General features: G+C 40.0%; 1 protein-coding gene across 3 annotated transcripts in view; it reads right to left on the minus strand.

Moving 5' to 3' along the window:
* The window catches only part of nrg2b (neuregulin 2b), a 73,040-nt gene that overhangs the window by 12,384 nt on the left and 35,769 nt on the right, over positions 1-24,887 (minus strand). For 2 of the 3 annotated variants that reach the window (XM_026187021.1, XM_026187034.1), the window contains exons 2-6: positions 21,602-21,764; positions 18,866-18,984; positions 18,316-18,439; positions 5,603-5,661; positions 575-598 (exon numbers count right to left, since the gene is read on the minus strand). In XM_026187021.1, coding sequence (XP_026042806.1) covers positions 575-598; positions 5,603-5,661; positions 18,316-18,439; positions 18,866-18,984; positions 21,602-21,764 — 489 coding nt within the window. The remainder of the gene's footprint in view (positions 1-574; positions 599-5,602; positions 5,662-18,315; positions 18,440-18,865; positions 18,985-21,601; positions 21,765-24,887) is intronic. The other variant, XM_026187027.1, reaches the window with a different exon arrangement.

A 24,887-nucleotide genomic window follows, 5' to 3' on the forward strand; every position in this document is an offset into this window, starting at 1 on the left:
CTGACACTGAGTCAATCAAGGGCATAATAATAAGGACAGACTATGTAGTCAGGCTTTTTTTGCTGGCTTTTGGCAGTGCTTTGCAAAAATGCTCGTAGCTTGCATGTTTTTGTTCGACGGGCTGCTGAAACCAATATGCACACTGCCAAAGCCCGGCGGACGAGCCAGTTACTTGTATTTATCAATGATGCAAAACATTCGCTGATTTTTCTTTTGGAGCAAAGAGGCAGCTTTTTGCTTTTCTGATATGGTGTCCAGATAAACAGTTTGGAGTCGTATCAGGAGCCCCTTACACTGAGTTTGAATGCACCTCTGCACGTTCTCTTATTATTGTATCCCTTCCCAATGAATTTGTCTCTTTCTCTAGTGTTGTTACACCAAAAAAAGAAGAGTGCATGCAAAGACGGGAGGTTAGGTGTCTTAAAACCAAGTTAGTGGGCAGGAGAAAAAGAAGGACAGGTTGTGAGAGACCCAGTTGTTGGTTTTAGAGAGAAGATGGCACAATAATGTGTGACTGTGAGAGGATCTTGGCACATCCTTTAAGCACAGCAAAATGAATAATAATGTTCCATACCCATAAATTCAATTCTGAGAAGCTCTGCCAGCGCAGAAAGTTGTCGTGGTAAAAGGAAAGAGACACATAGGGTCAGGTGTAATGTCCACTTTGGAGCAGATATATTATTTCCATGTCCTGCATATGCTGAACCAGGATATAAGTTAATTATAGAGTGACTGACACGCGTACCGTCTAGTAACAGACAGACAACTCAGACAGCCTCAGCTCTGTGATCCCCAGAAATGACAGGAAAAACTAAACAAAAAAAGAAAAACCCAAACAAACGAAGCCAAAAAACAGGCAGAAATCAAACACGAAGGGAGAAAATGAACCAAAAGCAGAAGGAAAGAGAAACAGCAGGCAGGAAAAGGCATGCAGAGAAAGACTGACAAAGACAGCAAGACAAGAAGCCACATCACTTACTGCTATATTTACTAGACCTCATTTCTGGAGTAAACAACATTGGACAGAAACAAAATAAAAAAGGACAAAAAATAAGACAAAAAAGTAAAGAAAACAAACGATAAAAGCAGTGAGTTTCTCTCCAACATAAAAACACAGTACAGTCGATGAGGCCGACACAACAAATGGGGGTGGGTGCTGTAACTCATTCGCCTAATGGCAACTGTGTGCCTTTGTACTGATTACAGCATACCTTCTGTATAACGCTGCTCTTAGAGACTCTCATAGGATTTACAGAGAGATCATCTCAGCATTCCCAATATTTCTGGCCTCACATGCATTACTGGCCAGAACAGTCCACCCTAACTTTTAACTTCTGTAACCTTGAGCACTGTGTGTTAATACTGCTAGAAAATGACACAAATTGATTTAAAACAGCAGAGGGTGTTCCTTCACCGTCACAGTGCAAAAGAAAACACAGACAGACTTCAGCATGAACACAAGGCTTGATGGTGGGGTCAAAAATAAGCACACGTTACATACAATAAAACCTGTTCTTGCTTTAAATGTGACATTATTCAGTATGGAAACTTCAGCAATAGACAAACAGAAACAAAAGCACAACATGAACGTGAAGCAACACTGTATAACCCCTGGAAACAAGAAGTTTTATCTCGGTGTGATTGCTTGGGCAGCTACAAGAAAGAGCTCGTTTGTTTCTGTACAAAAGAAGCCAGGTGCTAACTTTAAAACTGTTCATTCTTTAAGCAGAGATCTCATCCCATTAATTATGTGCCTGTGCCAATATTGGCCGACTGTGTTTCGCTATCACTGCCCATGCAATCACAGGAGAATGACCAAACACATTTCTTTCATCCCTCTGATTTAAACAAGTGTTCAACATTTTGGGAAATCCACATATTTGACTTCCTGTGCAAGTGGGTTTGGCTATGTGGAAACTGGTCGTGTTTTTAATATGTTTTGATTGCTGATTGGAGCAAAAATGCAAACGATCGGAGAGAAGGGGACGACACAGTCCTGTCTCTCCAGGAAGACATTCGGAGCGTTGCGCTTGGTTGTCACAAATGAAAAATGAGAGCAGGGGAACGGGAGTTTCGCACGTTACATCCCACCCAGCAAAAACCTCTTTGAAAAGACACTGAAAAGACGACCCTGACAGACGTCTAAACAACGCTGATATTTGGTTCAAAAGGAAAAGGTGAAAAGTCGTATTCTTAGGTTGCTGAAAAGACATCTGTTTGCACATCAGTCTGAATTCGTAGTGAACTCCTCTGAAAACGCATAATTTAACCCAGAACCTTCTTGCTGTCAGTAAACACTGAATTTATTAGCCCACCTCTTATGAAAACAAGGAAAAACTGCCAAAAATGATAATGCTATTTATTAGGAAAATAACAAACTAAATTTGTGTTTGGGGCTGCACACTGTGTGTTCAGAAGTGTAGGTAATTTACTCTAAGTAAAAATAACCAAATAACCAAAAATATTAATGCATTTTATATTTTTTCTGATTTTTTTAACAGTAAATTTGAAAATTCAGAGATATAAGCAGTATTTATATTTTAGTATTAAAAAATATAACTTCGATCAAAGTGCTTAGCCATCAGTGCTTAAGCAAAAACTTACCTTGGGTGGCGCTCTAATAAATTTGTACGGTACATGCACTGTATGAACATAACTTAATTTGATTTTTGCCTTGAAGGTAATGCAATACGCAGATAATCACTCAGTGGGCAGGCTGGTGAAAATATGTGGAATTCAAGTCTATGTGAATACGACCTTTCACCTTTTATTCTTCACCTAAATTTAGACTTACAGTCATCGAAAAACAGTCATTTGGTTCTTGATAGATTTTAAAATTAGGTAAATATAAGCTCAGATGAACAACAACACGTGGCATATTAGACTGTGTTATTATTTACTTAACAAAATCTAAGACAAAATGCAGAAGCAGGGAATTCCTTAATTCCTAATTAAGGAATTAGGAGTTCAGAGGTTAAGCACCAGAGGTGCAGCTAATCAAATGCACCAGAAAAACTGATAATCAGCAAGTGTGAGCACCACTATAAAAGCTACATTTTGGCAGTTTGCGGGTCTGGTATTGAGGAAAATCTCGATCAGCTTAAAGATGCAGTTGTTGCTGCCTATCAGTCTGGGAAGGGCTATAAGCTCATTTCCAAACAATTTGAAGTCCATCATTCTAGAGTCAGAAAGATTATTCACAACTGAAAAACATCCAAGACAGCTGCCAATCTTCCCAGGAGTGGACATTAAAGCTAATTCACCCCAGGGTCAGACCATGTAATGGTCAGAGAAACTGCAAAAAACACAAGAACTACATCTCAGACTCTAAAGGCCTTAGTTAGCATGTTAACTTGTTACAGTACAATTAGAAAACTGAACAAGTCTCATGTTTTGCCAGGAGACAGCCTCCTTTCTGTAAAGAGAGCGAGGCAGTACGGCTTAGATTTCCAGACGTCCAGAACAATGTCTTTTGGACAAACGAGACCAAGGTGGAGATGTTTGGCAACAATGCACCATGTCTGTAGAAAACCAAACTCAGCACAGCAGCACAAACACCTCATAGCAACTGTAAGGCACGGTGGAGGAGGGATGAGGATTTAGGTTTGTTTTGCAGTCTCAGGACGTGGGGACCTTGCACTCATTGAGTCATCTGTGAACTCTTCTCTATACCAAAGTATCCTAGAGTCAAATGTGAGGCCATCTGCCTGACAGCTAAAGCAGAAACTGGGTCATGTAACAGTGAATCCAAGCACAGCAGCAAAACTACAACCAAACTGCTGAAAAAGGGAAAAATAATTACTTAGTTTTTCACTTCCTTTTCACTGAGTGCTTCTGCATTTTGCTTTTTGATAAATGAATAGTGTAATATGACATATGTAGTTGTTATTGTATGTTAATAATTTTAGAACCAGCTAAGACCCATGTAGTTTTTATTAAGTCCTGATACATGAAACCTCAGAAAGGAAGTACTTTGTTTTCCACATGACCGTAAAAGGGAAGTCTTTTAAAGGGTAAAACTGAGGGGATATAAGCCATAGTGGCAACTTACAAAGAGGACTGATACAAGAATCTTTAGCCTAACTTGGTATAACGACTGGAACATTTTAGAAAAAGCTTACTTGGCTCTGTTCAACACTAAATAATTTAAAAGGTAAAAACATTAACCTCTTAGCTCTACTGTTTGTCTGTAAATAACAATATTCCAGTAACTCACTGCTACTAGCATCAAAACCCCACAACTTTCAGTTTTTTACTTTATTTTTTACAATTACACAGTAAATATATAACAATTTAATTTACTATAACACTTTACTGTTTGGTGGTAGTAACATTTTGGTACCCGTGGACAGGACCAGGCAAGCTGTTTCCCTTTGCTTACAGTCTTTGTGCTAAGCTACGCTAACTTGTTAGCTATCTTGGCTATAGGTTTATATTTAATGTATCTGTATCACATCAGTGGTAATAGTCTTATAGCTCTGTTCAGAAAAACAAATAAGAAAATTTCCCAAATGTTAAAATATTCAATTTATTCAAAAATTATGTGACAATTTCTGAATGTGTTTGAAGTGAACCCTACATGAAAAGTTCAAGCAGCGTTTAGCAATATGCCATAAAAATATTTTATCGGATGATCCATGGGTGCTTGTAGTGGTAGTATATACACAGTATATCATAGGCTCTTAACCGTCAGAAGAAATAACCTCTAAGATGTCATTTGAAGAAAGTCAGATCAATACACACTGAGACAGGCCCTCGGTTGAATGACGATGAATGGTGCTTTCAAACATCATTACCTGAAGACTTAAAATGTTGAAACATTCAAACTCTAAATCTTATTTCCATTCACTTGCCAAATTGTTGGGATTTTGGGCACATTGTCACTGTTAACAAAAACTGGCAGCTGTTCAAAACAATGTTGCAAGGACTCAACTTTCCAAAATGTAAAATCGATCCAAGATTTTTCTGCTAATAGATTCTATCCACATAGTTTTGCCTTGATTGCTCAATTCTGGCTTCTCTTTTTGCTGCTCCAAAACAAGCGGCACCAATGGATCATCTACAAAGAAAAGTGACAAAGCGATTCAACGAAAGCAAATAACTTCAACCTCCTGTGTTGCTCATTATGTTAATTCTCTGTCTCCTCTGTTTCTTTTAGTGCAAGCCTCCGGATCAAGTTGCAGCACGAGAACTTTTGGGTGTAATTTACATGACTGATGTGCAGAATTTTAAGCTGTAAGACGAGGCATAATGCTTATTAAGTTGTTTATTTTGGAACTGTTTTGTAGATCCAGCGTACTTTAAATAGGGTTTCAAGCAGGTGAGCTGGCAGGAAAAATAGATGCAAATATCCCTACAGTGGTTGCTTCTGGTTACTAGAGGGGCACCACAGAGGAACCAGGGGAGACAGGGAGAGAAAAGGGTGGACACAGAATCATGCAAACATCACACACACGTTCACATACATACGATAACTCACATTAAACAGACGAGCAGGTATGCAAACACACACGCACACGCATACACTCCCTCCATTCAACCCCTCCAATGTAGCATGCAGCATCTCAGTGGGAAAGAGACAGACAAGAGCAAATGGACATACTGTAGAAATTGGCCATGACGGAGTTTTGACAGCGGTCCCCCGTATAGTCATTGGGACACCTGATGGAGGGAAAACGAGACACAGAGGGAGGGGAAGGAAGGTTAAAGTTACAGCGGGAAGAGAGAGGATAAAACAGGAGGAAAGAGAGGAGGAGGAAGACACAAGGACAGATAGATAAGAGGGGGAGAGAGGAAGGGAAGGAGGGAGACGTAGGAGAGGAGAGAGATGAGGGATTAGAAACATCACAATCCACCAAGTACAGAAAGAGAGAAAGAGAGAGACAGAGAGAGAGAGAGATGACCTGCATACTGTGACATCACCGCCATCAATATGACATCACTGCTACAGTTCAGACATCATCACAGTCGTGGGGGTTGTGTGATGGTGGTGCAGGAGATAGGAGGGGTCAAACGCACAGCCGTTAGCCTCCAACCCCTCTCACACACAAACACAGGTGTAGACAACACCCACAAAATGCATACATGAACAACTGCTTTATGGACTCCCACTCGTTGTACTGGAGAAATGTATTAAAACAATTTATTAACCATTATATAATATGCAAACATATTAACAAAACACAGCAGTCATGAACCTGATTGTGTCCAAACCTGTAAGTTTACAGTGGTCTCCACTCAAGACCGATGCAGGATCTATATGTTAGCCAGCAGATATAATTCTGGGCTGTTTTTACACATATAAACAAGAAAGTGAGTTGTTTGAAAAAATGCAGGAGGATGATATGATGTAATCGGATGCTAATCTGTGAAATCCCTGTTAGTGGAACACGTTTTATCATTTATCATGCTGAGCTCTTTTCAATAAATGCTCTACCCAGAGGAGGAGCTAGCATGTAAACGTCTGTGATTTTGTGCCTCACTTTACTCTTTGCCTTTCTGATCATGGTCATTTTGATGTTTGGTCCGCCATGTTTTTCTCGTCAATTACATTTTAGTTTTTTTGGTAAAGAGGATGCAAACACAGTGACTGTACCCTGAGCATACATAGGTAGCAGATGCAGAGCTAAAGACTCCAAAGTTAGCTACAGTTTACCTTTTTTGTTAAAAGAGAGTTCTTCCTTCCCTCTTTTGCCAAGTGCTTGCACATACTGGATCGTCTGGCTGCTGGGCTTTTCTCTCTTGCTAATATTGTCGCATCTTTACCTTGCAATACAAAGTGCTTTGAGGCAACTGTTACTTTATTTTTAATTATTTTTGGTGAATTCAGCTGATTTCAGTGCTGGCTGGATGATCTTTCGAGCAAGGGAAAGATTGTTTTCAGTGATTAATTCAGTGTTTTCCTATTATATCGAACAGAACTAAACAACAGAAATGTAAAAAATTAGTCCTGTCAGGCGCTAACGCGTTAACAAGCTAAAGGCGCTAACGTATTAGCACCGTACCGCCCCTCGCATGGGGCAATCTGCGCTAAATTGCTAATGGAGATTTGCCGCGTTAATGCGGTTATGGCGCTAATGTAATTTTAATGAGATTAACGCTGACAGCACTAGTAAAAATTTGTGGGAAGAGAAATTATAACTGCACTCAGGTAGCTTAGCTGAGCTAACCAGCTAACACAATAAAATGTGACATAATGATGGCCGTTAATCACTAAGATACTTTTTTACAGAATAACTAATACACACACACACACACACACACACACACACACACACACACACACACACACACACACACACACACACACACACACACACACACACACACACACACACATCTCCTGCCTCAAATGTATTAATGAGTGTAATATAAGTAATGCATAGCCAACACAAAGGTTAGACTCCAAACCAAAATAAAGAGCTGAAAGATACGAAAAATGCTCTAAAAGGCAAAGGTTAGCTGCAGGACAGTAATTCTCTTTGGGTGCGTCTCTACAGCGGCTGGAAAGGCAGGCCTCCCTGTTTGAGTCATGCTGGTCGTTAGTCATGCATTTTCCATTAAATGCAGTGTCCCTGCTCTGTGTAATGCGATGTTTAAATGTACTCCATAAATAAATCATAAAGAAACGAGGACCTGTAATCATGGCACACGCTTAAAACCAAAGCATTTTCCACAAGTCTAAAAAATGAAAGAGCGCGCAGACAGAGAGAGACAGCCTTCCACAGTGTGTGAGCATGAAAATGGGTGGAATAGGTTTTGGTATTTCTTGGGCATAAATAACAGCAACAGTTTACATGCAGCTGCAGAATGTGGTGTTTAGTTTCTGGATGGGTGGCGAGCTGTCAGCAATACCACGAGCTAAACGTGATTCATATTCTGGCATCAGCCATCAAACTCACAACACTGAAACTGCAGCTCCTCGCTGCATCACAGCAACTAGAAAATTGACGCATGCCAGTTATTGGTAATTTGGAGGCTAAATATTGATTTTGACATTCTTATATTAATCTTCATTCACTCACTAAAACACTACAGGACCCCAATTTTAAATAATGCCTTTCTGAAAATTTAAAAAAAATCTCTGTAAGAGTGCTTCAAATCCAGAAATGTCTTAAATTGTGTGTTATAATGGTGTCGAGGCTTTTACCCAGCTGGGAATAATTGATGTAATCTCTTTATTGCTGTAATTGATATTAGATCAGCTTTTACTGCAGTCAAATGAAAAATAGACATGTTATAGAATATCTTATTCAGCTGCAGTGCACATATGCTGTAGATGGATCATAACAATTGACCACAGTTTTATGATATCATGGGTGTGGCCCCATTACAGTTATTATAGGATGAAAGAAGCTCTCTGGCGATTTCACCCAGGCCCCAGTAATGACCACACTGTATTTATTACAGTGGTCAACCAATTTATCCAGTTTGAAACGCAAGAAGCCTCGTCTTCCCCTCATGCACACACTGTCCGTATAACTGACTGGGTATCCTTTTCTCCTCTTTCTCACCACTAAAGAGACAACTTGCATTTTGAATCAATTACAGCAAAAACCCTCAGTAGAGCCCACTCAGCAATTTCCCAGAGAGATATAAATAGAGCAGAGAGAGAGAGAGAGTGGTGGGAGACACTGGGTGCAGATGCAGCCCTATGCCGGCAAAGCTTTTACTGTATATCATCTCTTTTCTATTTCTTTGCACCCGTTTTACCCTTTGCATTCCTATTTTTTCCACTCTGTACTGTTCTTTCAGCCCCCAGATCAAGTGGAAAGGAAAGGGGGAAAAAAGCTAACACACCTTTTGTTCCAACCATCTGAATGAATGTGGTTATATTCATTATTCAAAGGGATCATCAAATTTAACAGAAGAACCACGGACAGTTATGGGCAAAACGTTCACAAGCCTGACCTCATGGCATTTGTAGATTAGATTAGTTTAGATTAAATTATCTTTACTGATTCATGAGGGGAATATCGGCATTTTCCACCTATAGCTGTGAATACACGACATACTGTTCTATGCCAGCATTCAGACTGTAGTTTAGCAAGTTCACATTAATCAAAGCAGGGATCTGCAGCTTTACACAGAAAACCAGAGGCACACCGAGGTTTAACTTGCCCACAGCTTGGTGGGGGAATGTTTGCCTATGCTCATCTTTAATTTACCCTCCATACTTTAAGCCAGGGTGCCTTTCTGTATGTGCTGTCCTCCACTTTAACCTACAGACTCCATTTTGCAATACAGCATTACTTTCTCCTTCAGGGAAGAGGAGATTACAGGTTCCTGTGGTCGGCACAAAAAGAATTTTAGAGATGTTAACAGTTCTTGCTGCCTGGCTATGTTTTGCAGTGGGTAGATTTGAAGCTGTCGTGCAGATTCAAGAGTGTTGTTATGCGTGTGTCTGTGAAGCCGGGTGGTGGTCTACATATCTCTGAGGTGAACAAGAAGCACAGACACCTGCAGACAGCAGTCTTATTTACATCCTGTTATCCAATGGCCTTAACAGACAGGCCAACAAAGGATGACAAAGCTGAGAAGCTACAGTAATTCTCTGGAAAACGCTGGCTAGTCTACTGCTACTTTACTGCTAGCTTGCTGTGTCTTCTTTAAATATGCAGTGTGTTGTATGCAGTGCAATCATGCACACGCGGTTGTGCAATCCTGCACATTTTGCATCGCTAAACTGCTATACGCAGCTCCTAATGTCTATATGAACCCTCTCAAACAAAGTTTTCTGCTTGTCAGCACCATGAAAAAAACGTTCTGATTTATCCTTCAGCGATGACCCAAAGGTATATCAGATGAGAGGCAGAGAGCGAGTGGAGGGGGAATATTGGGAGAAAAAGAGAGTGAGAGAAAGAGAGAGATGGAAATGTAAAAACAAAGAGACAAAAAAAATGGAGACCTGAAACAGACACCTCTGGAGCTAAGGATGGATTTCTAGCCGAGACATCCTATTGTACAGAAAGCATAAAAACAAAGCTTCTGACCATGCATGACTATACACGCCATCTGTTAGCCACACCGTCAGAGGAAATGTTTGTTACACATCTACAAAATGACCCAACATGTATGCCAGTTTAGAACGGAAAGACTAAAACCTCTAGTTCAGAAAACCGGTTATTATGAAGTCAACTTAGGCGACTTCGATATCTGCTTTTAGGAGTTTATCGAGAAATTGTATTATCTGAACTGGTGGCATGACCAGCTACTACTCCATTTAACAGCTCTCCAGTATATATAATGACTACTTTTAACAGTGTATCCATTGGGTTAAATTGTGCTTGTTTAGCCATACTACTAGCTAAAATCAAAATTGTTGATTTATACTTTTTATCAAGCTACTTCAACCTTTGATACAAATGTTTCAATTCCAACTGCTAGAAATACTTTCAGCTAAATATTTCCCACTTTTTAGCTAGCTATTTCAACTGTGTCCATTCTGTTTTGACAAGTATTGTGCTTGTTTATCTATACTGTTATATAATATAATATAATAATATAACAATACTTAAAGTTTCATTTTCATCTGCTTTCCATATTTTTAGATAATTATTCTAACTTTTTATTCTTAATTTAAGATAGCTATTTCAATTGTTTATCTACTGTATTGCATGAAGCTTCTTGCCTGTTTGCATCCATCTTTTAAATTACTTGTGGCCACAGTTTGCTACTGCCTCTGGAAGCAGCCTTAACTCAGTTGACTTCAAATTACTGGAGTCTCTATGGCAATGCCTACGTCCCATTAACAAAGGTTGTAGCTGGGCAAGCTGAGAAACCAGGAAGTTTTTTTTGCGCATGCGCAATGTTGATAACCTCTGAAACTGAGGCAGCTGCTGGCTTTGCTTTCACTGCTCTGAGATCAGTGCTCATCTGCACATGGTATGGAAACATAGCTAGCACTAGAAAGTAAACAAGCCCTCTATGATTTATCATTGTAACAGACAAGTTTCCTTTTAATAACCAACTTGACCATGATGTGTTATGAGGAGCAAGCTTTTAATAACTTCTTTAGCATGTTAGCAAGGAAATGATTAATGAAAGGTAGGATATCTGGTTTATTGTCAGGGTAATTGGCTCTGCTTGCTTGTCTAGCACGCCACTGGTACATGTTGATCGGTACTGAATCACTGAATCATGCTTATTATTAATCTCTGGCTCTCTTCCACAACATGTCTTTATCCCGCAGGGCTCTAGAGTGCGACCAATTTGGTCGCAAATGCGACCAAATTTTTCAGTGGTGCGACTAAAAATAAATATTTGGTCGCACAGGTGCGACCAACTGTTCCGGTAACAAAAAAAAAATCTCTGTAACTCTCCGTGTGGTCAACAACAGACACACTTTATCGTGGACTAAACCAATCAGAGATAGTCAGGGGCGGGAAATCTCTGATTGGCCGTGGTCCAGTTGAAAGTGCAGGTGGAAGAGAGAGGTGAGTAGCTTGAATAAAGCGATATCAATTCATTAACGGATTCCACACAAAGACCTAAACACGGAGCGGACCCAACACATCAGAATCAGCTTCGTCTTTCTCGGCTTTCTCACCCGACGGCCTGAACACGGACACGCTGTCGGAGCTTAGCGATTCTTCGGGTCCGTGCTGTGTTTACGTCTTTTTGCGCTGATTCTGAGCTGCAGGTTTTGCCTCTCTCCGACCAAAATTCACCGAGCCTGCAGCAAAAGAAGCAGCAAACTGCGCTTCACATTTGATCAATGTCGTCATGAATTCCCTCTGACTTTTGCTGTTTTGCTTCCACCACGATAAAAATCACACTTCCTGCACAGCTCTCTCTCTCTCTGTACTTCAGGAACAGTTTCCCGTCTCAAATCTGTTTTCTGCATTATTCATTCGCTTATTACCCACCAGTCTACCGTTGTTTACAGCGCTTTTTCTTTTTTCACTTAAATGACCTCGGACAAGAAAGCCTAATTTCTGCTGTTCAATACTGAAGAAATTTAAACTTCTTAAAATTATGCAAAATTGCAGAATATTTTTAAGGTTATCTGCTATAAAAAGCCAGACCAGGAAAATCTCCTTCATGTTTTCCTGTGTTTTATTCTCAGTTACTTTCACACAAAGGCATCTGCTGTGATTTTCACAATTCTGATGAAGTCTCATGTGTATCAGTACTGATAAATGATCAGAATTATAATATTTCTGACTGTCTGAGGCTAAATTGAATCAAATCAGGACTTTGAGAACCGGAATTGAATGGATTATAGAAATCAGTGATGATACTCAGCCCTAGTGAGCAGCCTAGGCCTGAGAGAAGTGGATGTACTGTAGCTGTGGGTAATAAGAAAAGATAAAAAGAACTATTGATAACTTTTTTGTTAAGTTAAGGCCTGATCTGTCTGAAATTCATAGCCAGTGCTCTGACACGGTGCCATCAATATTTGAATGCTGAAAAAGCACAGTGTATCCAGAAAACACATTATATGCTGCAGTAAATGCACTGCCCAAGTGTCCCCTCTCCCCACGGCCTTTCAGCAGCAGACAGCAGCAAACAGGTTGTCAGAGGAGGCCAAGATGATGATTAAGTTTTTAACATTTTCTACAATATTGACAAAGCACTTTAAGCACAAGTTTGTTAGTTAATAATTTAGAAATTAATATTGTCTGTATGGACTTCTGTAAGTGCACATGTAAAACTGCGGTGTTAAGCGATGTGGTTGAAAAATTTGAGTGCGCCTAACTTTTGTGCCGGTACACCTAAATTTTTAAAGTTAGGCGTACCGGTGCGCCCATGTCAAAAAGTTAGTCTAGAGCCCTGTCCCGTCTTCCTTCTCTCACCCCAACTGGTCGCAGCAGATGGCCCCTACCTGAGCCTGGTTCTGCCGGAGGTTTCTTCCTGTTAAAAGGGAGTTTTTCCTTCCCACTGTCGCCAAAGAGCTTGCTCATTGAGAGTCATGTGAGATTGTTGGGTTTTTCTCTGTGTGCGTTACTGTAGGGTCTACCTTACAATATAAAGCGCCTTGAGGTGACTATTGTTGTGATTTGGCGCTGTATAAATAAAAGGGAATTGGATTAAACAGAAGTACTGCCAGCTAAAATTGTTTAAAACTGTTTACCTTCCCGGCTAGCTCTTGTAGTTGTCAGCTACATCCTATTAGCTATTTATTTATTTTTTACTCATAGCCTTCATATATTTCATCAACTACTTTAAATAATTTTATTTGTTTAGACATTTTTAATGGCTAATGATGTAACTAGATGAGTTTTGTTATTACTTAAGTTTATTGCTTTTTAATTTTTTGTTGCGTCATTATTGCCTACCGTTTATCCTTTAACTTCTAAGTCTTCAGCTCAAACGTGTTTATCTCCACTTTTTTCTTTAGTGAAAAAAGTGATTAAAGAACTGAACTTCGTGATTAGTTAATCTAATTTTTCCATGTACCCCCTGGCTACTAAAATATACCCCATGAGGTACTTAGCGCTTTGATTGGGAATGACTACAGGGAGTGCAGAATTATTAGGCAAATGAGTATTTTGTCCACATCATCCTCTTCATGCATGTTGTCTTACTCCAAGCTGTATAGGCTCGAAAGCCTACTACCAATTAAGCATATTAGGTGATGTGCATCTCTGTAATGAGAAGGGGTGTGGTCTAATGACATCAACACCCTATATCAGGTGTGCATAATTATTAGGCAACGTCCTTTCCTTTGGCAAAATGGGTCAAAAGAAGGACTTGACAGGCTCAGAAAAGTCAAAAATAGTGAGATATCTTGCAGAGGGATGCAGCAGTCTCAAAATTGCAAAGCTTCTGAAGCGTGATCATCGAACAATCAAGCGTTTCATTCAAAATAGTCAACAGGGTCGCAAGAAGCGTGTGGAAAAACCAAGGCGCAAAATAACTGCCCATGAACTGAGAAAAGTCAAGCGTGCAGCTGCCAAGATGCCACTTGCCACCAGTTTGGCCATATTTCAGAGCTGCAACATCACTGGAGTGCCCAAAAGCACAAGGTGTGCAATACTCAGAGACATGGCCAAGGTAAGAAAGGCTGAAAGACGACCACCACTGAACAAGACACACAAGCTGAAACGTCAAGACTGGGCCAAGAAATATCTCAAGACTGGTTTTTCTAAGGTTTTATGGACTGATGAAATGAGAGTGAGTCTTGATGGGCCAGATGGATGGGCCCGTGGCTGGATTGGTAAAGGGCAGAGAGCTCCAGTCCGACTCAGACGCCAGTAAGGTGGAGGTGGAGTACTGGTTTGGGCTGGTATCATCAAAGATGAGCTTGTGGGGCCTTTTCGGGTTGAGGATGGAGTCAAGCTCAACTCCCAGTCCTACTGCCAGTTTCTGGAAGACACCTTCTTCCAGCAGTGGTACAGGAAGAAGTCTGCATCCTTCAAGAAAAACATGATTTTCATGCAGGACAATGCTCCATCACACGCGTCCAAGTACTCCACAGCGTGGCTGGCAAGAAAGGGTATAAAAGAAGAAAAACTAATGACATGGCCTCTTTGTTCACCTGATCTGAACCCCATTGAGAACCTGTGGTCCATCATCAAATGTGAGATTTACAAGGAGGGAAAACAGTACACCTCTCTGAACAGTGTCTGGGAGGCTGTGGTTGCTGCTGCACGCAATGTTGATGGTGAACAGATCAAAACACTGACAGAATCCATGGATGGCAGGCTTTTGAGTGTCCTTGCAAAGAAAGGTGGCTATATTGGTCGCTGATTTGTTTTTGTTTTGTTTTTGAATGTCAGAAATGTATATTTGTGAATGTGGAGATGTTATATTGGTGTCACTGGTAAAAATAAATAATTGAAATGGGTATATATTTGTTTTTTGTTAAGTTGCCTAATAATTCTGCACAGTAATAGTCACCTGCACACACAGATATCCCCCTAAAATAGCTAAAACTAAAAACAAACTAAAAACTACTTCCAAAAACATTCAGCTTTGATATTAATGAGTTTTTTGGGTTCATTGAGAACATGGTTGTTGTTCAATAATAAAATTATTCCTCAAAAATACAACTTGCCTAATAATTCTGCACTCCCTGTAGTTTAGATTTGTACAAAGCTTTGGCTGTAAATACAAAGTCTAAAAAACTTACAAACCTTTCTATAAATGAAAAATATATATAAATAAATCCTGCAAGATAATTGCTAGTAGTGCAAGGCCAAGTAACACCTCCGTTATTCTAGTGCAAGGCTCTAAAAGAAAGTGCTACAAGCTGCAAACAGGTATTTACCGTTATACTGTTACTTCCCATCTGCAATCAGTTATGGTGATGTCTGCTACAACAGTTTTGCTCTGGAATAAGTTGATATAACACAGCAGTGATTCATCTAAAAATTCAGTTCATGAAAATTTTTGCACTTGCTGTTCTAAACACCTACCAGTCTGGTAGCAGTTTCCTAGGAAAAATCCTCCCACTCACAGGAAGTGATGCATTTATGTTTACAGTTCATTTCAAATAAACACAAGGAAGAAGTAGATCGTTAGCAGTGAAGTTTTTAATCACTGTGGGGCTGTGTCAGTGCAGAAAAGTTATCACTACATTTCACGTCCTCCTTGCCATGATTGTGACCAGTAGTTTGTCACACAGCTTGTCCTGTCTCCTACCTACTGGGACAACAGGAAACATGGTGACACAAACAGTGCATAGGAGTAAAATGTGAAGTAAAGGGGGGGAGATAACTGGAATATTAATGTTTGTCAAGCCTGAGTGATTTATATATTACTCACATTATCCCTGTATTGAAGCCAGTACCTGCTAAACATGGTTTCTCTGTGCCTGTCTGTGTGACGTGCTCATATATTTGTTAGGGATCCCACCAGACAATTGTTAAATGTTGGACCCTCCAAAGAAAAGAAAGTCAAATAAACATTAAGAAAATTGACTTTACTGGGATGATGTGCAGTTGGTAGCTTTAGTCATATAAATGCTTATGTGAAACAGCAGCAATTTCCTAATGTTGTAAACCCGCTCAACATTTGGCAATAAAACCCTTTCTGATTCTGATTCTGATTCTCACTGTCAAGTCTTAGAGAATTTTGCCGTACACAAAAGCATGAGAGGACAACATAAAGTGCTAGCTACGTAGGCACGGAGAAACCTGCAGGGAATGCTCTGTGTCAAATGTAGGATAACTTCACTGGGGTGCTAAGCAGACAGAGACAACAACAAAGTAGACAAATAATACACTAAACATGGAAGCATTATATTTCTAGTTTGTTTGTTCCTAAATACAGATAATGTTCTTCTGTGTCTGACGAAAGCTATCAAAGGCACTATAATATATCTTTTTAACAGTTAACCTCCAAACCAAGGGTCAGGCAGGATACAGATTAAAGTTGTGGTTTACAGATTTATCCAGTTCATCTTTCAATAAAAAAAAATATCAGCACACTTAATTGGATGCCAATTTTACCCTCTGCCGTATTTTTTGGACCAAAAGGTGCATTAAGCGACACAGAACGGTCAGATAAGTCAAACTTTACTCAACTCATTCTTCTTTCTTCCTCCACTTCTGTACCATTGATTCATTAATGTTGAATTCTCTGGCAGCTGCTCTATTCCCATGTTGTTGCAGTATATTAATGACTAACCTCGTATTGTGGAAGGATTATCTCAGTTGTTCTCCTGACTGAAGTTTGGTCCGTTTACATCCTGCCATGCGATTGCATTTGTCCCTAACCATCAGGAACCCTCATGTTAACTTTTATCGAGTGGGGAAAAAGTTAGCGTTCATCCTCCAGCTTCACTGTGTTTATGTTATGCTAACATAGCTAGATGGACGTTGATTTTCCATGGAGAACAGAGGTCGTGTCAGACCATCTTCTTGGAAAGTGAGAACTAACAATCAGATTATTGCAAAGAAAAAATGTATTTGCATTTGTCTGTGCAAAATAATTTTCTTTGATTAAATGACAACTAACATGGTTCTGTCATCTCTGTGTACACAGAATCGTGTTACTAAAGATTGTTTAAAAATAACAAACACTTGAGCTGTTTACGACCAACCGCAAAATACAGTAGAGATTTACACTACAGTTTGTAAAAAGATTTTATCTTAAATTATTTTCTAACCTCAGCTAAAAATGTCAGCATGATGGCATCTGCTATGTTATTCTAATTGATAAAGAGATAATAAAAACAGTTCATAAACAAGCTTTCTGGTTCCAGAGAATCAAACAAGGATGTCCAGGTGACGTTTAAGAAATTCCCCAAATGGACATCACTGTAATATCTGCAACGCTGGTTCAACTTTTATTTTGAGCTAGACTTTGAAAAAAGGCCTCCCGCTGATTTCAAAATCCCAGGTGACTTCCTTCATAAGTTATTCACAAACTTGGGTGTCCATGAGTCCTGAAATCCGTCACGCCTCTTCTGTCCTCGTTGCTTTGGAGTGCCCTCAGCTTGCAAATTGTTTCATGGTAACATGCCAACAGAGTGACCGACAATAGAGACAGCTGCTAATATACAATGTCAGCAAGATGTCCTCTTCAACTTTTCAAGCCAGTTTAATTCTTCTGAGCAAGGCTGGGCTTAGAAACATCATTAAATCCCAAAGGGCTTCAAGTGGACTGCTATGTAGGCTACGTTGTATGTTGTTACCTAGCATAAATGTGTTTCACAATGCCATTGCACATAACACTGACTGTTTTAAAAAAACTGCAAATACAGTATATGTATAGTATTGACCGTACACTCTATCTATAAACCTTCCATGCGCACAGTCCTCACTCAGCATATTGACTTTTTTTTTTCAAGAAAACCCACTTTTCCCTTGTGACAGAGATGCTAATTGTTTCCACTGGGTTTACTGCCTTATTGCTAACAGCTGAAAATTACTCCACCAGTTTTTCAGTAATTTGCATCTCATCTAAAATAGTCTGGACTCATTATTTTCAGTGTTAAATAAATAAATAAAAAATATCCAAAGGCATTTATACATTAGGCGAGGTTTTGTTCAACACCTCTGCTTTTCTTCCCATTTCACAGACAGACCTCGCTCTAAAATGAATTCATCTTTGAGACAAAAGCATTAAGTGAATGGGCACATTAATGTGCAGGTGAAGATCGGTTGCATGTTTTTGGAGCAAATTGGTGAAAAGTGAAGACAAGAAGCCTTCAGACACAGCCGAGCGGTCAGGTGGGCTGCAGGTGGGCTGCAGGTGTGCATGTCGAGCGATCATAACCAAGGAACAGAAGACACGGTGACCAGCAACAATGACATCACAGATAGACAGAGAGAAAGAGAGAGGGACAGAGACTGGGTGGAGAGACAGAGGGAGCTACACAGTGATGGCTGAGAGGACGGGGGACCGACTGAGAAATAAACTTACTTGCAGGACAGCTGGTTAATACCATGTATGAAGTAACAGTCTCCTCCGTTGACGCAGTAGGACTTCTCAGAGTCATTGCAGTGCCGCGCATGACTCACACCTGGAGACAGGGTTGTGGTGGTCACTAGGAGAAACACAGATTGACAGAAAAGACACAGTGCATTACGCTGCAATCCTGCATGCGACGCCACAGTGTACACAGGCATTAGTCACTTTGTTGTGAGCTCCAGCTCTCCATTGGTTTTACAAGTGCAAAGGTCCCCAGGATACTTGTATTTTCTTATTCCAACCTTAAAGCTGAAAAATTAAGATATATTTGCAAGTAATAAAAATAATTATTCTGTTTTTACAACCGCTGCCTCTGCTTTACTTGTCTGCGTTATCCCCAGCCAGCCATGTGAAGAGAACACATGACGACAGTGACCGTAAACAAGGTTTGTGCTCGTATGATCAGACTCCTGCATCAAAAAAATCGGACGTATTTGAGCGATATATCAACACAAACATCAGCACATAGACAGAAGGACAGATAGAAATAAGTTGTTCTCACAGATCTGCACGCTGATTATACTTGTGGCGTTTTCTTGTCCTACTGAGTTTTCAGCCACACAAGTGTAGTTGCCAGAATCTTCCACACGGACACGACTGATCTGCACCTTTGAGTTTTTTCTTGAGCAAAAGGGAAGGAGAGAGGCAGAGACAATGTCAGTTATTATTCTTTCAAAAAGAAAAGCCTTCATCTACTTGTTTTCAGCATACATAAATGTAAAGACAGCTAACTTTGTTTTCTGTTTGGACATGCATTTACTGACCATTTAAAGTACTTTTGACATCAAGTCACATTTATTACAGGCACTACCTCACATCTATGGCAATTTTAGAATGAACAATTAACTTGAATACATGTCTTTGGGAGAAAGCACGTACAAACTCCACACAGACAGACCCCAACAGGGGTCTGAACCAGGAACCTTCTTCTAGTGAGGCAACAGTGCTAACCGCTACACCACCAGGCCTTTGACAATGACTCGGTAGTGTACTATGGGACTCTAAAGTTTTTTTTAGCTGGAAACTAACACTTTAGTAGCCATTGAAAGGAAAAAAGTATTGCTTTTATTAATTTGAGAGCATGTATTAATCAAACTGTACCTTGTGTGCATGTTTTTATTATTTTGTGCAGAGAAAGACTACAGCACTACGGCACACTGGCCCTTCACCCCCAAACTAGCCAGGGGGAACTTGGCCTATGATATATATGAATGAGGGGATCTCTAAGATACTGACTACTACGGTTTTTCATGTAGGTTAAGCACCCAGTGGTCAACTTGAAAAACAGGACCTCCACTTGCACAGAGAGGATGCTGTTCTGGCAGGTAAAGGGTAGGAAAACTTAGAGCTGGTAGGTTCCATACTGCCTGCAATCAGAAGACGTTTCAAACCTCCATCTTAACCAGGTTTTCTCAGTGCACTAAAAACATCCTATTGTCCCAAACGTCATGTGCTAAAAATTCCTGAGCCCCACATGCAGACGTGTCTCTTGTCATCAATGCAAATCACAAAAGGTGCAGTTGTGTTTGTTGCTTTCAGCTGTTTGTGGGACTCTTTTCTCTGTATTCAACATGCACAGCTTTGTGGCGTTACCTAAAGTCACAGGATCTATTTGTGCATCGTCAAAGATAGAGTGTAGTATGCATGAGTATTACTAATAAAATGAGAGAGCTCAACAGCGAAATTAAGTAAAAATATTCAGCATCATGAAACCAAATATCTGTATATCAACCTTATTTTAACAGAAACAGGTTTTATTTGTTTTATTTGCAGTAAGAACTACTCTACTCTCACTGCTAAAGTGAATCAGCAGTGCCTCTGATTGGCAGAGGTCACTGTTACCACGGAAATGTTTAAACCCCTGGACAACTGGGAGGACGGTGATTGCAGTAAGAAATGCAGCACTTACCACACTGACAGCTAGACTTTACTTTACTGAACAAACTAAAACATATATCAAGACTATGATAATGAAAAAAAAAACATTTGTGGTCGGACATCATTTGTTGTGGAATCTGGGAATTCCAATAGATTACAAGCTGGGTAGATCCTTCATTGTCAAAAGTGATTATATTAATTACATAGTCTTGTACCCTTGCCATTTTTTCCATTTTCTTTTCATTTTTGACCCAAATCAAATCTTTTCATGGCCACAATTCACAGGTTGGCTCGGCTCAAGGCTTTAACCTCCTAGGATCTGGTATCCACATATGAGGACATCACATTTTGGGTTGTCTAGACCAGCGGTCCCCAACCTTTTTAGTGCCACGGATCGGTTTAATATCGGACAATATTTTAACGGACCAGTCTTTAAGGTGTCGCGGATAAATACAACAAAATAAAATGCTACGACCGAGACAAAAACTGTGGTATTTTGTAAATATAATAATAAATGTGAATTCACTGTGTAATTGTGTAACTTTGTTAGCAGCGTCCTCCTGAAATGTGCCAACAACATTCAGAGTAACATCCTCCTCTCTGCCCCTTAATGCTCTCTGGTCACTATGGTAACGCATAAATATTTATTTCAAAATAAGACGCACAACTACAACACGGGAAAAGACCCAGGGAAACCGAGTTAATGATAAAAACCCTGAAATCACATAAATTTCACACTCGCGCCTCAACTCTCACAGCCCGGTACCAAACGGCTAACCGCTGGTCAATACTACATTTTGCTCTACAAGGGCCTGATATCCACTTATGAAAACATTACACTGCCACTGTTCTATCAAAATTTAAAACGAATGTCCTCATAGTTGGATATCAGACCCTTGTAGAGCAAAATCAGGTAAAAAGATAATTCTTTGTTTTTACATTCATCAGGTCCCAATCAGCCCAAATAGGAAAGAGAAATTAAAAATGCATGCCATGAAAGAGTTCAGGTCTTAGGAGGTTAAAGTCGTTATATCGGGATTTTTTGAAATGTCAGTGGAGAAAATGAATGGAAAACTCACTTCCCAAGTGGGGCCCTTAAAAAGTGGGAGGTCACTGTTGAGCTCTAAAAGGTGAAAGATGATTAAATGCTCCATAGAGCAAGAGAAACCTGTCACATCAACTCCAGGCAGAAATATAACATTGAACTCATTCTTATGAGACTATATTAACTTGATGGTTACTCATTGTAGAACAGCGGAGTGATAGCATCAACCAAAACAGCTGTTATAGTACATGTGGATGACAGTTCTTGGTTTTTACATCATACCCTAAGAAAAAATATCTGCTTTGGCACACTCACTTGTTGGTTTTTATTTTGAGGTCTCTGCCTTTCTGAAGCTCGTGTCCATCTTTGTACCAGCGGAAGGAAGGGCTGGGATTCCCCGACGCCTCACACTTCAAGTACAGCTTCTTCCCTTCCATCAGAGATTGGCTGCTAATCATCCGCAACTTAGGAGCAGAGGCTGGCCAGAGAGAGACAAGAGACCAACAGACAGAGGAGCAGAGAAAGGATTGCATTATTGAAATGAATGGCAGGCATTCAATTAATCTATAAATGTAATTATCTGAGTCTGCCTTTTTCCCATAGTGTGTATGTTTCTTTGAGTGTGCGTTCATGTGTGTAACCAATGGAAATCTATAAGTGAAGGTTTAGATGTTGACCTGAGGGAACAGGTCAAAGTTCACATGGCTGAAATTCTCAAAGGAAAAACAAGGACAGACATTATACACAGGTGCATTAGCTCCAAAGCTTAACCTTAACCCAAATCTAATTATTCAAGCCTAGAACAACCCAAAATGTCTTTGCCTTCCACAAATGTCCTTACTCCAGATGTCTAGAAGTCAAATTAGTCCTTGCACAGACAGATGTGTAAGGATATAGAGAGAGGAAAGGCTCTATGGTAAGGTGGTCTGAATCCTGAAAAGCAAAGACAAACTGAAACCTTGTATCGAGGGAAAAAGTCTTGCCACAGAAACTCTCTGCAGTAGATTTTCACTATAGAGCAAAGTGTGTGTGTGTGTGTGTGTGTGTGTGTGTGTGTGTGTGTGTGTGTGTGTGTGTGTGTGTACGTGTACTTCATCAGTCCCAGGAGTCTTTCACTCTCTCTCTTTTCTCCTTAAAAATTACAACAGACTGCATCACTGACACCAGCGCAGGCAACACAAGCACACAGAAGCTAAAGCAAAGAGACAGCTCAGCACCATCTACTACCATTTATATACACACACAAGCAGTGAAACCCCCCGATTTTACCCCACATGTGCAGACACACTCACACACAGACACAGTGCAGTGATAGGACATGCTTGATCAAATGGAAGACAACTGTTGTATAGGCTCCTCACAGCACTGCTGTATCTTCCATTACTCCTCACATAGGTGCAGTAGATACACTCTAGAGCTTTAGGCATCTATATGAGACTCTGTAAGTCAATATATGAATGTGTACATCCTGTCAGTTGTGCAAACATGATAACTACAATTAGCTGCTGTCATGGTTCTAAGGTTTTGTGCTTTTGAATTCATAGTGAACATATTTTGAGTTTGGGGTTCTGATTAAGCTTTACTGTTATTCTGCTGTGTGAAGTTTTCATTTTTGGGTGTGTTGATCATGGCTGTTGAGCAAATTCAATACCTCTTTTGACTTTACGTTTTTCCTGTTAAGTATATTTTCAGTTTTACAATCCTTTGTTTGGGTTGAATAATGAGTTTTATTGATTATAGTTTCCTGTCTCATGTTCATCTCTTTGTGCTAATGTTTTGGTTTCCCTTTGTTTTCCAGTCTGGCATCTTGTTAGTGTGTTAGTGTTCATGCCTGTATTAATTTTCATGGTTATTCCTTGTTTTATTTTGAAGGTTGGTTTTCCTTCTTGCTTTGTGTTAGACTTACTTCCTGCTTTGGGTTTGTGTTAATTACTTATCCTGTGCACCTGTGTTCAGTTCCACTCCTTTATCTACTTCCTAATCAGCTGCCAGTGTATATATAGTCCAACCTTTTAGCCTTTTGTGTATATGTGTATATAGTCTAATCTTCTCCGTGTCCTTTGGTATTATCCCTTCAGTCTTAAGCGTCTTGCTTTTTTTCTTCATATATATATTAGTGCTGTCAGGGTTAATCTGGTTAAAGTAACGTTAACGCCATAACCGCATTAACGTGGTAAATCTCCATTAGCGAGTTAGCACAGATCACCCCGTGCGAGGGGATGCACGGTGCTAACGCGTTAACACGTTGACAGCATGCAGCCCTCACACGGGGCGATTAACGCTGACAGCACAAATTTTTACATTTGTGTTGTTTTGTTCAGCGAGGGGCTGCACGGCACTAACGCGCCAACGAGCTAACCGTGCTAATACGTTGACGCCGTGCAGCCCCACACACGGGGTGATCCGCTAATTTGTTAACGGAGTTTTGCTGCATTAATGCGGTTATGGCGTTAACGTTATTTTAATGAGATTAATGCTGACAGCATTATAGATATACAGTAGATGAAGAATATACACACCAACCAGTCACAGAATACACATTTTCCCTTGTGATCGGAGGTTGCCAGGGGGTTGCTGACCAGTCTCTAGGCCTGTATGACTGCGGCCTGAAGTGGCTGAAAAACGGTAAAACAGGATATAAACTTTCTGTGTCCTCAAGTCTCCGCTCAGGTTCCTGTGACGTAAAGCTAATCAGTGCACAATGAGTGCAGAAATCCACATGCCTGTCTATTTTTTGTGACCGTGTGGACTAGCCCGTAGAGAATTTACATTACACTGCACCAACTACGCATGTGCCCAGACAGCAAACTTCAAAGAAGTATAACAGGAATAACTACTCAATCGTCGGGCATCCAGCTGTCCATGTCCGCAACCAAGTATAATCCAGGCTTCTACATGGAATTTGCCAAATGATCCACATGACAAATGAGCTAGCTGATCTACGTGTAAGAAAATCTCGTAAGCGCCCATAAATATTATATCAAAAGTGAATGAAGCCACCATGATATCACCCAGTGCTTTGTAAGGTCCTGTTTGGAAGCTGTGATCTACACATTTTTGCCTCTTGGTGTTTCAAAACTGGGCTTGGTTGATTGCAGCAATTAGCTAGTCAGAAGGCAGGCCTGCCCTATGGCACTCTGGCTTGGTCTTCTTTTTTACTTTAATGTGGGACCAAAATTTACAAAACGGAAATGTTGTCTCAACTGAAACCAAAAACTCATTTGGAAGTTTACCATTAAAAAGAATGTGGGTTTAAGTCAAATCCACATAGCTTTCACCTTTATGTCCAGGTTTTCTGTGTAGTCCATCCACACTCCAAATACTCCAAGATAGTCAAAACTGAGTTGTTTGGCAAAAATAAATACAGAAGACGGCTTGTGGTATTTTTTTTTTGTAATTTCATCAAATCTCACGAAAACCAAAGCCCCACTCCAACTAGGAATTACTGTGTATCCAACTTGTGATATGTTTCATTTCTTTAAGCTTTCTTTGTGTCCTAAAGTTAAAAAAAGTTTGTCACACTGTTTATGCTGTAGTTTATTTTATATATTTTATATTTAGCCAGAAATGCCCTCTATACCACCAAATTTATAAAAATTCA

Source organism: Astatotilapia calliptera, chromosome 2 (genome assembly GCF_900246225.1).
Source record: "Astatotilapia calliptera chromosome 2, fAstCal1.2, whole genome shotgun sequence".
Lineage (NCBI taxonomy): Eukaryota > Metazoa > Chordata > Actinopteri > Cichliformes > Cichlidae > Astatotilapia > Astatotilapia calliptera.